The 12,546-nt window shown below is 42.5% G+C and overlaps 1 protein-coding gene across 11 annotated transcripts in view; it reads right to left on the bottom strand.

The window, feature by feature from the left end:
• The window catches only part of TAF1 (TATA-box binding protein associated factor 1), a 140,014-nt gene that overhangs the window by 86,417 nt on the left and 41,051 nt on the right, over nt 1-12,546 (bottom strand). For all 11 annotated transcript variants that reach the window (XR_012160665.1, XM_073358674.1, XM_073358677.1 and 8 more), the window contains 2 exons: nt 5,535-5,639; nt 2,620-2,820 (listed from right to left, as the gene is read on the bottom strand). Coding sequence is in view for 10 of the 11 variants with exons in the window: in XM_073358674.1 (XP_073214775.1) it covers nt 2,620-2,820; nt 5,535-5,639 (306 nt within the window). In the remaining variant the exon portion in view is untranslated. The remainder of the gene's footprint in view (nt 1-2,619; nt 2,821-5,534; nt 5,640-12,546) is intronic.

Here is a 12,546-nt window from a genome sequence, read left to right as displayed (position 1 = left end):
GAAACATCTGGGGCTTGATTTGCAGAAGTGCTCTGCCCTCACAACTGGCACTGAAGTAGCCAAACCTGTGCTTTGAACATATAAAGGGATATATAATATTAAGTTCTATGAAAAATCTAGTCTTAATCATCTCAAATTGGGCACCCAAAATTGGTGGAAACTTTTTATTTTCTTCTTGGTGCCCCATCTATAAAATGGGAATAATAATACCCCATCACCTCACAGAGGTGATATACTAGGCCTCTGTACTCCTGTCATGTCGAACAGCAGAAGTTATTTCTGTGTTTCAGAGAGGAATTTTAGATTCGATAACAACAATAGCAGGCTAGATAATTTAACTACAAACTGCTGCATTGTGATGAAGTAACATGTTTATCTTTTCTTTTTATTTCTTTCTATTAGTATACTAAGTAGTTCATATAAATATGGATATTAGTAGATTGTGTTTGATATTGTGTTTAGCGTATAATTTTATTAGCTGGCAAAAGAGACCAAAAAGGTGTTAGTTATATACAAAATTAAAAGCTATCTAAAACATTATGCAACACACTCCTGCAATTTAAGAAATTTTTGTTGCCAAGGGAAACTCGCAAGTATTAGAAGTATTTTGAATCATGCTGTCTATTTTAAATAGAAATGTAATCTATAAAAATAACAGAGGTATCTGTTTTATACTAAAAGTGACATGGTCAACTTGTACACCGAGAGACTAATGTGAAATAAAAACCTAAAGTGAATCCAACCAAAATTTTATAAGGGCCAAGTGACAAAGAGGCCTAATTGATGGATTGGCAGTTTCACAGAGTCAAATTAAGATATGAAGTGATCTTACCAACTTTATCAGTGAAGTGATCGGAACAACCAGGTAGTGATAAGATACAGACAGCTGTTTTATCTCACTTCATTAACTGTTACAGCTTATTGCTGTTGAACCAGGCAAATAAGACAAAGTGAGTTACTAAAAGAGTACAGCATCAAAGAATGTGAAGAGACCTTATGTGAAGACTATCCTAATTTTATTATGAACTTCAAAATGGACATTTCTGTAAACAGATAAGAATGCTGAAGGAGAAAGTGCAACTCAAAATAACAGAGCCATGTAAAACTGGCCAAAAGGTAGACTGAAAGAGCCTCATGGAAAGCCACTTGGAGAAGTGGGTTGTTGGCTAGAGCCTGAATTAACAGGTGTCCTAAACAACTATCACCCTAAATGCAGATCTGTTGGCAAAATATTTGTAAATTGGTATAGCCTCACATGTCTTACACAAACTGGGATGCATAAGATATCATCAGGCTTGATGAATAAGTCTGAAATCAATAAGACAAAATTCAGTCAGACAAGTGCAAAGCGTTCTACTTTGCAACGAAAAAATCAAATGCACAAATACAAAATGGGGAATAACTGGGTAGGCAGTAGTACTGCAGAAAAGGATCTAGGGGTTACAGTGGATCACAAATCGAATGAATCAACAGTGTGATGCAGAAACAGTTGTGAAAGAGGCAAATGTCATTCTGGGACAGAACAGGATTGTTGAATGCAAGACACAGGAAGTAACTGTTCTGTAATACTCAGCACTGGTGAGGCCTCTCTTCTTCTTCAAGTGATGTCCCGATGGGTGCTCCACTGTAGGTGCCTAGAAAGCAGTGCCCCTACTTGGAAGGCTGGGGCTTTGGAGTGGTATTTACTGCAAATGATAGAACAGTGCGTCCTAGCAGAGTATCTTTGGGGCAACCTGAGCAATGGCGTAGCAATGGCTAAAAACGTCCACTGATGCCCACGTGGCTGGTTTACAAAAGTCAGCAATCGGGACATTATTGAGAAACTCTCCACCTCAATTGCCTGAGCGGGTGGAATGTGCTCTAGTTACAGGAGGTGGTGGTCAATTGTGTAGTTGGTAGGACAGTGAGATCCACTTGGAAAAACATTGCTTAGAGATTTTGAATTAAATTCCTATTTTTAGTAATTAAGTGATTGTTTAAATTGAAAACATTTAACTTTACAGATGTTGGGTTGAACAGTTACCGACAGACCCGTAATTTAACTGGAACATAAACTTATTTGTCAAATCAATAAAGCTATGCATTTACAACGAGGAGTCCTTCACAGTTCTGTCTTGGTATCAAAATCCCTTGTCCAAAATAGCACAGAACTAGAATTAGTTACCTACGTAATAAGGTTATGATTAGATTTGGATTCATTGATTTGGTTTATTACTTTTTTAATAATCCTGTTGAATGAATTTACATGTAAATTAATTCTTTTAAATTATGTGAACACTATCAAATAACCATATTGACTTTGCTTTCTGTAACTTATTTGCTTTCAAATTCTATTTTGGCTATGAAAAAACTTAAAAGTTTATAATAAGTCTATAGTCTGTACTTTATCCAAGATACAAAGAATCATGAGAAACTCGTATAGGTAATCGGTAAATTAAAATTATTTAACCAAAGTGTGTTTTATACCATATTGTTCTTACCTCTGAAACAAAGACAAGACCCTAGCAGGGGCAACAGGCACCTCAGCTCAGGACAGACCTTACAGGCCTGGATCTACCTCATACACTCTCTCTAGCATTCTCTTAGTGGAATCGTCCCCATACTGTGCCTATCACATACCTGTAGAAAGTCTCTGATGTGGGTATTGGCCCGTTTGGAGTTGGGACCAGGAACTTCAAAGAGGGGGCACTCCTGTCCAACTACAAAGATATCAACCAGCTCCCGAATGTAACAGCCTTGTCGTGTCCGGATAATTAGGAAATCCGTTTCTGGCATTTTGTGCAGATAAATAGGAGCCCGGAAGAGATTGTTTTCAAATGCCTGACAAGAGAAACAAACCAAAATTTGAAAGATAGACACTGATCACTGAAGATATTGCAACACCAACAAGAACTCTGAAAGAAACCCAGCATGACACAGTCATCATGAAACCATAAATATTCATTCACATCACAACACGCACGTTTACAGAGCTGGATGCATTTCTTGCCCCAGAGACTATCTAACTGAAGTGAGACAAGACATGGGACAATAGTTAAGGCAAGGGAAGGTGTGGAAAACAAAGCATGAAGGATACCTCAAACTGGGCTTTAAGGTAAGATTTGAAAGAGGACAGAAAGCATACCTGGCGGACAGAAGCGAGAGTATTCCACCAAGACAATATAAATAAAGGTGCAAAGCCGGGAAGCGGGGGAAGAGAGCAGTTAGCACTAAGAAGGGACAGAACACTGTGGTCAGAAAGAGAAGCAGAGTCTTGAACATGAGGCACTTGAATGCAGTAGCAGAGCAACAGGAGAGGGAAGTAACTTTAGCAGAGGCATCCTTACGAAACACAGTGATAGCACTTTACAGCTACCAACATAGGTCTAGGGCAGACTGAAGAGATAGGGGGGCCAGAGAGAATCAGAGAATAGAATATCAGGGTTGGAAGGGACCTCAGGAGGCCATCTAGTCCAACCCCCTGCTCAAAGCAGGACCAATCCCCAACTAAATCATCCCAGCCAGGGCTTTGTCAAGCCTGACCTTAAAAACCTCTAAGGAAGGAAATTCCACCATCTCCCTAGGTAACGCATTCCAGTGTTTCACCACCCTCCTAGTGAAAAGGTTTTTCCTAATATCCAACCTAAACCTCCCCCACTGCAACTAGAGACCATTACTCCTTGTTCTGTCATCTGCTACTATTGAGAACAGTCTAGAGCCATCCTCTTTGGAACCCCCTTTCAGGTAGTTGAAAGCAGCTATCAAATCTCCCCTCATTCTTCTCTTCTGCAGACTGAATAATCCCAGTTCCCTCAGCCTCTCCTCATAAGTCATGTGCTCCAGCCCCCTAATCATTTTTGTTGCCCTCCGCTGGACTCTTTCCAATTTTTCCACATCCTTCTTGCAGCGTGGGGCCCAAAACTGGACACAGTACTCCAGATGAGGCCTCACCAATGCCAAACAGAGGGGAACGATCACGTCCCTCAATCTGCTGGCAATGTCCCTACTTATACAGCCCAAAATGCCGTTAGCTTTCTTGGCAACAATGGCACACTGTTGACTCATATCCAGCTTCTCGTCCACTGTAACCCCTAGGTCCTTTTCTGCAGAACTGCTGCCTAGCTGCTCGGTCTCTAGTCTGTAGCAGTGCATGGGATTCTTCCATTCTAAGTGCAGGACTCTGCACTTGTCCTTGCTGAACCTCATCAAAATTTCTTTTGGCCCAATCCTTGAATTTGTCTAGGTCCCTCTGTAGCCTATCCCTACCCTCCAGCATATCTACCACTCCTCCCAGTTTAGTGTCATCTGCAAACTTGCTTAGGGTTCAAGCCACGCCATCTTCCAGATCATTAAGGAAGATATTGAACAAAACTGGCCCCAGGACGACCCTGGGGCACTCTGCTTGATACCAGCTGCCAACTAGAGGAGAAGGTTTAAGTAATCAAGTGTAGACCAAGGCTTGAATAAGGGTTTTAGCAACAGGGTTGTCATGAAAGGACAGATTTTGGTGACTAGGAGGAGAAGATGGGGGGGAATGTGAGTTGAACCCAACAAACCCTTAACTATTAAGTCATAGCCCATTATACTCCTGCCATCACTGCTCATGTGCTGGATCACTATTCCCATCCATTCATCTGTCTTTGCTTTTTCAGATTATACACTCTACCATTATGGCTGCCACCACCAGCATCTCCTGTGACCCCAGGAGGACAGTGATCCTGAAAAGCATCCTAACCAGACATGGCCAATGAGAGGGAGGGAATCAATGACGTCACAATCTCCACCAGATTAGGCTAAATCCTGAACAACACCTAGGAGAGACTTGGGTTCCAGGTGTCATCACCTCCCTCATGTGTCCTTTCCATCTCAATTTTCTCTCTTTCACCTTCTATTTAATAAGAGCCTGGCTTAGCCAGCTGGGACTGCATCTTGTTCAATATTGTTATAAATTGAAAGTCTGTGACCAGTGAGGCAGTTAAATAGCCCAAAGTTGGTACCAGTTTGCAAGATCTCAAAGTGGCTAACAAGACCTTGTGCTGTGGCCATGTTTTTCCAGCAGCAAGGCTTCAAACTGATGTCAGCACCAAAGACAGAAGCTATATTTTCTATGATTTTCTCTTTCCTCTCGTGTGTGTGTGTTGTCTTCACAGAAAGCAAAATCAAACTCTATCAATGGCAGCAACAACAGTTCCAAACCAGGTCAACTAATTTCTTTTTTCCCCAAAAAGGACAGCTATTACCACCTTTAATACCATCTAAAAACTGCTAAACAAGGGGTTTTCCTTTTAAAAACTCTCTACAGCTAAAGGGAAAGGAAATAAAACGTATTGGTAAAATAAAAGCCTTACTTAATGCTTTATATTTTAAAATGCTTTAACTGTTTTTTCTTTTTTCTGTATCTTCAATACAAGGTTATGCTTCCACAACACTAAGGTCTCTGTATTCAAAAACCCAAAGCACATTTTACTGTTTAGTGTTGTAAAATAGCAGGCTCAGGTTAACACTTAACTCTCTGGGCCCATCTATTCCATCAAAATTAATGCAGATCCTCTCACCTGCAGTAACTGGCCAGGGTGCAGTGATCCCAGGAATGGAGATGTGTGACAGTAAACAGTCTCTCCGTATTTACAATCTGGTGCTCCAGGGTCTTTGCCAGGTTTCTGTAAGAGGCAATGCCATTCCAGTTAGCTCTCAGCAGCAGGAACTGCTACCAGACAAGGCAAACCCGGCACGTTATTCGGCGAAAGCACAGTCCACACCAACTACTAAGCTTAACTAGTTTGAAGCTTTAATAAGACACTTTTAGGAGAATCTATTACCACCTTATTAAACAAAGCACAAGTGACGTGGATAGAGCAGGATAGTGTAAGGATTGCCCAGTCTTGGGGGGCAGGTAGCATGTTTTTCTTATTCCATGTATGCTGATCCAATCTGGTGTGGATCCTCCACCTCCCTTTGTCAAACAAACATTCTTTATACCTTGTTTTGTAACATTATGCAGGTGCAAATTATCAATACTACCTTATTTATAAACATTTTATTTTTTAAAAAATAAACTAATTTTTTATGTATTTTGCTAAAACTTTAATTGGTGCCTTTCCTCTTTCTTTAGCCGCTGCTGTTTTATTGATTGGTTTGGTGTTTTATTGGGGGTTTTGCTTGTTTGTTTAAACAACAATTTTCATTTTTACTCATTTGTTTTTTGTGGCCTTGGGAGTTGCTGGTTGGCTAGTCCTGTTGCATTATTTATTCCTTCTCACTAGTCTGTTTTACTAGGGAGATTTACAGCTGGCTAGTATATCACATATTTGTCTGGTTTGCTTTGCCCTGTTATTTACACAGAATTATACAAAAATTCACTGTAGATAAGACACAGCCCCCTACCCAGATTTTTTACGCTTTAAGTTGTTTAAACAGTTTTGAAAGCTGTGCCAACAAGACTGGAAATAAGGTGTAAATTTGTAAAGTGAGGGTAATTAATCACTGGATAATTTGCCAGGACTGCGGTGTCCATCATGGACAATTTTTAAATCAAGATTGGATGTTTTTCTAAAAGATCTGCTCTAGGAATTATTTGGGGGTAGTGCTATGGCCTGTGTTATACAGGAGGTTAGAATAGTTGATCACAATGGTCCCTTCTGCCCATTGAATATATGAATAAGACCCAGAGAAAGCAGAAAAATTCCTTTTACATTTTAATAACACTATTAAATAGATATTTACTTTTACACAATTTAATATACATTTATTACAGTTCATTATACTTTTTTTGTTACAATTCTCATCTTGAGGCTTTTGGCCTTTTGACAAGGGTGTTACTTTACGCAGAACTGTGCAATAGGGTTAGATGATTTAATATTTGTTAGGGGTTTCTTTGTTTGCCAATTTTTATACATATATTTTGATTTAAAGCACATAAGCATTATTACAATGCGTATTAATTGTACAAGCAACAATACCCTAAAACTTGGATCAACAGATTCTTTTTTTTAAGACTGTTTATTTGTTTTACCAACTGATTGTAATATTTCATTTTATTCATTTACACGATTTTTTTTTTAAATGCATGTGCGCTAAATGAGCCAGGGCTTGCTGAATAAGACATTTTAGATGTACGTTCATTTTAGCAATGGACACTAAAATTAAGGAGCAACTGAGTAGCTTCATTACCAAAATTTGGCTGACTTTTGATTCCTGTTGGATTAACAAATTTAGATAAGGGTATTACTTTAATTTAAAACTGTGATTGGACAAGTTAAGGGGTAAAACACCAATAGGATTGGTTAACTGTACATATTTTTCCCTTCATAATTGCATTTTGTTTTTTGTACCCACAAAGAACATTCTATTTTTCACATATGTAGTGCAGCTCTCATGTTCATTTTAGGCACATAAGATGGGCCCTTTGTGAGGGTCCTGGTATCGTTATGATTTATGCCACAGGTTGGTTGTATGGCTCCAAGGGTATTGCATTGGCAAACCCACCTTCACATGCACCTCCATGCATCAATTTAAGGTAGGCACCTCGCACCATTTGTGCAAGCACTGAACCACTATTTGAGGCACCTGGCCTCGTTTCTTAAAGACTAAGTCCTTTTAGAACTTCTACTGAATGGACATGCATTATTGTTTTGTAATTCTTTTTTTAAATTAGCAGTAGGGAGAGTGAAAAATAAACTTGTAGATCCTCTGTAAGATGACTAGTTAGGAGTTATCATTACTACCACAGCTACATTTTTAAGAACATAGACTTTCTTTAGTATTTGTGTTTTACTTTTATACCACTTTAATATTTGTCTATTGGTGTTGAGGTCCAGTATTTTTCCTACCTCTACAATTTTTAAGACTTAATTTTTGTGACTATGTATGTAACATTCCCCCATATACTACCTTTCTAGCTATAGTGTGTTTTATAGCTCTGTCATTATGACTAATTAACCTGTTAACTTTATTTTGGGGTTTGTTTTTTGTGCCAAGGAAATATATGCATGTTTATTATTGTTAATTTTTTTAACTAAATTTATTTTGAACTTTAGTGAAGGGATGGAGCACCTTATATTTTAGTTCCTGCTTTAATGTATTTAGTTGGCCTTGTAACTTTTATATATTACCTTGGTTTATTAAGGACATTTTTGATTTAAGCAACCCACTGTCAGACCCTATTATTTTACTAACTTTTCTTTTAAACCTTTAATTATTTTTAGGGCTGTTTTACAGTTGCTCTAAGAATTTTTTCTATAGCTTTTTTTACTCTACTACCTTTACATACTCTGATCTTTTTAAAATTCCATTGAGTGATATTAAGAATAACCAGGACATGAAAACAATGCACATTATTGTATAAACACACTATTTTTATTTTTTGATAAGGGACAATTTACTCTGTGGTTCTGGAATTATTTTAGGGTACCCTTTAGGCCATTTAGAACACCATTTTCCAGAGATATGAAAAAACGGTTACCTACCTCTCGTAACTGTTGTTCTTCGAGATGTGTTGCTCATGTCCATTCCAAGTAGGTGTGTGCGCACCGCATGCACAGTCATGGGAAGTTTTTTCCCCTGGCGGTACCTGTCGGGTCAGCTGTGGATCCTCCTGGAGTGGCGCCTTCACAAAGGTCCCTGCCGACCCACTACCTCTTCAGTTCCTTCTTGAGGATACTCTGACAGAGGGGAGGCGGGTGGGTCTTGGAATGGACACGAGCAACACATCTCGAAGAATGGTTATGAGAGGTAGGTAACCATTTTTAATTCTTTGAGTGCTTGCTCATGTCAATTCCAAGTAGGTGACTGCCAAGCCTTAACTAGGAAGTGGGGTCGGAGTTCATGGAATCTCTGATTGAAGCACCACTCTGCCCAAAGCTGCATCATCTCTGGCTTGCTGTGTAATGGCACAGTGTGATGAAAAGGTGTGGATCAACGACCACGTCACTGCCTTGCATGTGTCTTGGATAGGAATTTGTGCCAGGAACATCACTGAGGATGCCTGTGCCCTTGTGGAGTGTGCCATCAGCTCTGGGACAGGTATCTTTGCCAAGTGATAACACGCCCAGATACAGGACGTGATCTAAGAAGAGATCCTTTGGGGCAAGACTGGAAGTCCCTTCATTCGCTCCACAATTGCAATGAATAGTTACGCTGATTTTTGAAATGGCTTAGTTCTTTCAATGTAGAAGGCTAAGGCTCATCTGACATCCAGAGAATGGAGCATTTGTTCCCTGTTGCTAGCGTACAACTGAGGAAAGAACAAAAGAAGAAAAATGTCCTGGTTACATGGAAATACGAAACTACCTTTGGGAGAAAGGCCAGGTGCGGTTGCAACTGTACCTTGTCCTTACAGAAGGCCATGTATGGGGCGCCAAGGTTAAGGCCTTAAGCTCAGACACCCTCCTGGTGGAAGTTATAGCTACCAAGAACACTACTTTCCAGGAAAGGTAAAGGAGAGAGCATCTTGCTAAGGGCCAGAAAGGGGGTCCCATCAGTCTAGAAAGCATAAGGTTGAGATCCCATGGGGGAACAGGATGTTTTACTTGAGGGTACAGCCTATCTAATCCTTTGAAGAAGTGGCCCACCATGGGGTTCGCGAAAATTGAGCGACCAGCCAAACCGGGATGGAAAGCTGAGATAGCTGCCAGGTGCGCTCTTATTGATGATACTGACAGACCTTGCTGTTTTATATGCAGCAAATAGTCCAGAATAAAAGGAATCGATGACTGTAAGGGTGAAGTGTGTTTTTGTAATGCCCAAATGGAGTATCTTTTCCAGCTGGCCAGATACGTGGCTCTAGTGGATGGCTTCCTGCTGCCAAGGAGGACCTCTCTAACAGGGTCTGAGCATCTGAGGTCGGAGGGGTTTAGCTACGGAGTTTCCATGACATGAGATGGAGAGACTGCAGGTTGGGATGCTGGAAACAGCCATGGTCCTGGTTGATCAAGTCCAGGATCGGGGCAGGGTTATTGGCGCGTCCACCGACTGGCCTAGAAGCATGGTGAACCAGTGCTGGCATGGCTACGCTGGTGCGATTAAGATAATTAATGTGCCCTCCTTTCTGACCTTCAGCAGGACCTTGTGTACAAGCGGGAAGGGCGGGAAAGCGTACAATAGATGGTCCTTCCAAGGGAGGAGAAAGGCATCCGCGAGCAAGTCCGGGGTGTAATTCAGGAAGGAGCAAAACTGGTGACACTTCCTGTTGTACTTTGATACAAACAAATCCATTTGGGGAAACCCCCACCGTTGGGGGATGTTGATCACGGAGGGACCACTCATGGTTGTGAAATGACTTGCTGAGAACTGTGAACCCAGTTCATTCTGGGAACCTGGAAGGTACAATGCCTCTAGATGTATCGAATGAGCGATGCAGAAGTCCCACAGTTTGAGGGCTTCCCAGCATAGGGGAGAGGAGTGAGCACCACCCTGTCTGTTTATATAGAACATCGCTGTTGTATTGTCGGTCAATTCTGATACACATCTGCCCTTCAGAAGGGCCTGGAACATCTGGCAAGCAGACTGCTCTTAGCTCCCTGACGTTGATGTGCAGCCAAAGTTCTGCCTCGGACCAGTGACCCTGCATCCTGAGTCTGCCTAAGTGCACCCACCAACCCATCACCGATGCATTTGTTACTAGAGACAGCGAGGGTTGGGGCCCAGAGAAGGGCAGTCCTGCACACACTGCTTGCGGATCGAGCTACCACCTGAGGGACTCGATAACTGGGGGAGTGAGTGAGATCAATTTGTCTAGGCAGTCTCGATAAGGCCTGTACACTGAGGCTAGCCAAGCCTGAAGAGGATGGAGTCGCAGCCTGGTGTGCTGTATTACATATGTATAAACGGCCATATGGCCGAGCAGCTTCAGGCAATTTCGTGCCATAGTGGTGGGGTATCACCTGAGGACCTGTATGATGGCGCCCATGGTGAGAAAGTGAGTTTCCAGAAGGAATGCTCTGGTTTGACCAGAGACCAGGAGAGCTCTAATGAATTCTGTTCTCTTAGTCAGGGTTAGGGTCAACTTTGCTACATTCAGTATGAGGCCAAGCCTGTGGAATGTCATTTGAACTAGGCTCACATGGACCTCCACTTGGGCTCTGGAGAGGCCTTTGATTAGCTAGTCGTCAAGGTATGGGAATACTTGCACCTGTCGTTTCCACAGAAAGGCTGCCACGACTGACATGCACTTGGTGAACACCCAAGGGGCTGAATGGAAGAACCGTAAACTGATAGTGGGTGTTCTTGACCCACAAAGCGAAGGAACTGTCTGTAGGACGGGACTATGTACACATGAAAATACATGTCCTTCAAGTCGAGGGCAGCGTACCAGTCCCCCGGATCCAGGGAGGGGATAATGTAAGCCAGGGAGACCATGCAGAACTTTATCTTATGCATGAATTTGTTGAGGTTTCGCAGGTCTAGAACAGGTCTGAGCCCGACCTTGGCCTTCAAGATTAGGAGATACCTGGCATAGGAAACCCTCTCTCCCCCCCCGAATTCTAAAGGGACATCCTCTACCACCCCAAGTTGTAGGAGCGTTTGCACCTCCTGCATAAGAAGTTGCTCGTGAGAAGGGTCTCTGAAGAGGGATGGGGAAGGAGGGTGGAAAGGCAGGAGGGAACAGAACTGGAGAGAATATCCCAATTCTACCGTGCTCAAGACCCATTGCTCCGCGGTGATTTGTGCCCAGGCATGGTAGAAATGGGACAGACGATTTACAAAGGGGGGGGGGGGAAACGATCCGAGATCTGAACTGGTGCGTCACCCCTGGGCGCACCTTAAAGAATTTGGCTTGGAGGCTGGGGGCTGCTTTTCTGAGGCCCAGAAATCAGGACTTGCAACTCTCACACCCTCCTGGCAGAGGTAATGGCTATCAAGAATCCAGTTTTCTGGTTAGAGAAGGACTGAGGTGGTCTCTATCTGTTACTCCTGCCCTGCTTCCTGCTATAATCCTGTCTAGGAGAAGCTGGGCAGAATTCAGGTGCAGGCTGAGGTTTGAAATGCTTTCTTTAGGGGGCTGGTTGTTAAGCCGCAGGGACTTCAGAGTTGCCCTTGAGTCTTTTAGGCTGTAGAGCTTAGTGTCTGTTTGTGCCAAAAAGAGCCCTACACAGTCAAAAGACAAATCCTGAATGGTCTGCTGGACCTCGTGCGGGAGCCCTTACACCTGAAGCCATGAGCTTCTTCTCATGGCCATGGCTGTTGCCATGGTATGGGTTGCCAAGTTGGCCGAATGTAAGGAAGCCTGCAAGGAGGTCTTCATGACAACCCCGCCTTCCTTGAGGCCCACAGGAGGACCCTTCCCCGGTCCTGGACTTGATCAACCAGGACTGCAGCCTAGCCCAGCAGGAGTCCGCTGGAAGTAGTTCTTTAAATTTAGACATCTTGCAAGAATTAAAACTATAGCAGCTAAGGACTGTCTGCTGATCGGCAATGCAAAGCTGGAGCCCCTCCGGTAGAATATATCTTCCTACCGAAGAGATCCAGCTTCATCACCTCCTTGGATTTAAGTGTCAGTTCCAGTTGTCCCTCCCTGCCTTTCCTTTTGGTTGGCAACCTCCACCACCAGAGTGCCCGGCTGAGGGTAAG

Source organism: Lepidochelys kempii, chromosome 9 (assembly GCF_965140285.1).
Source record: "Lepidochelys kempii isolate rLepKem1 chromosome 9, rLepKem1.hap1, whole genome shotgun sequence".
In the NCBI taxonomy this organism is placed as follows: Eukaryota; Metazoa; Chordata; order Testudines; family Cheloniidae; genus Lepidochelys; species Lepidochelys kempii.
Note: the sequence above shows the minus strand (reverse complement) of the source record. Positions and strands in the feature narration are given on the sequence as shown.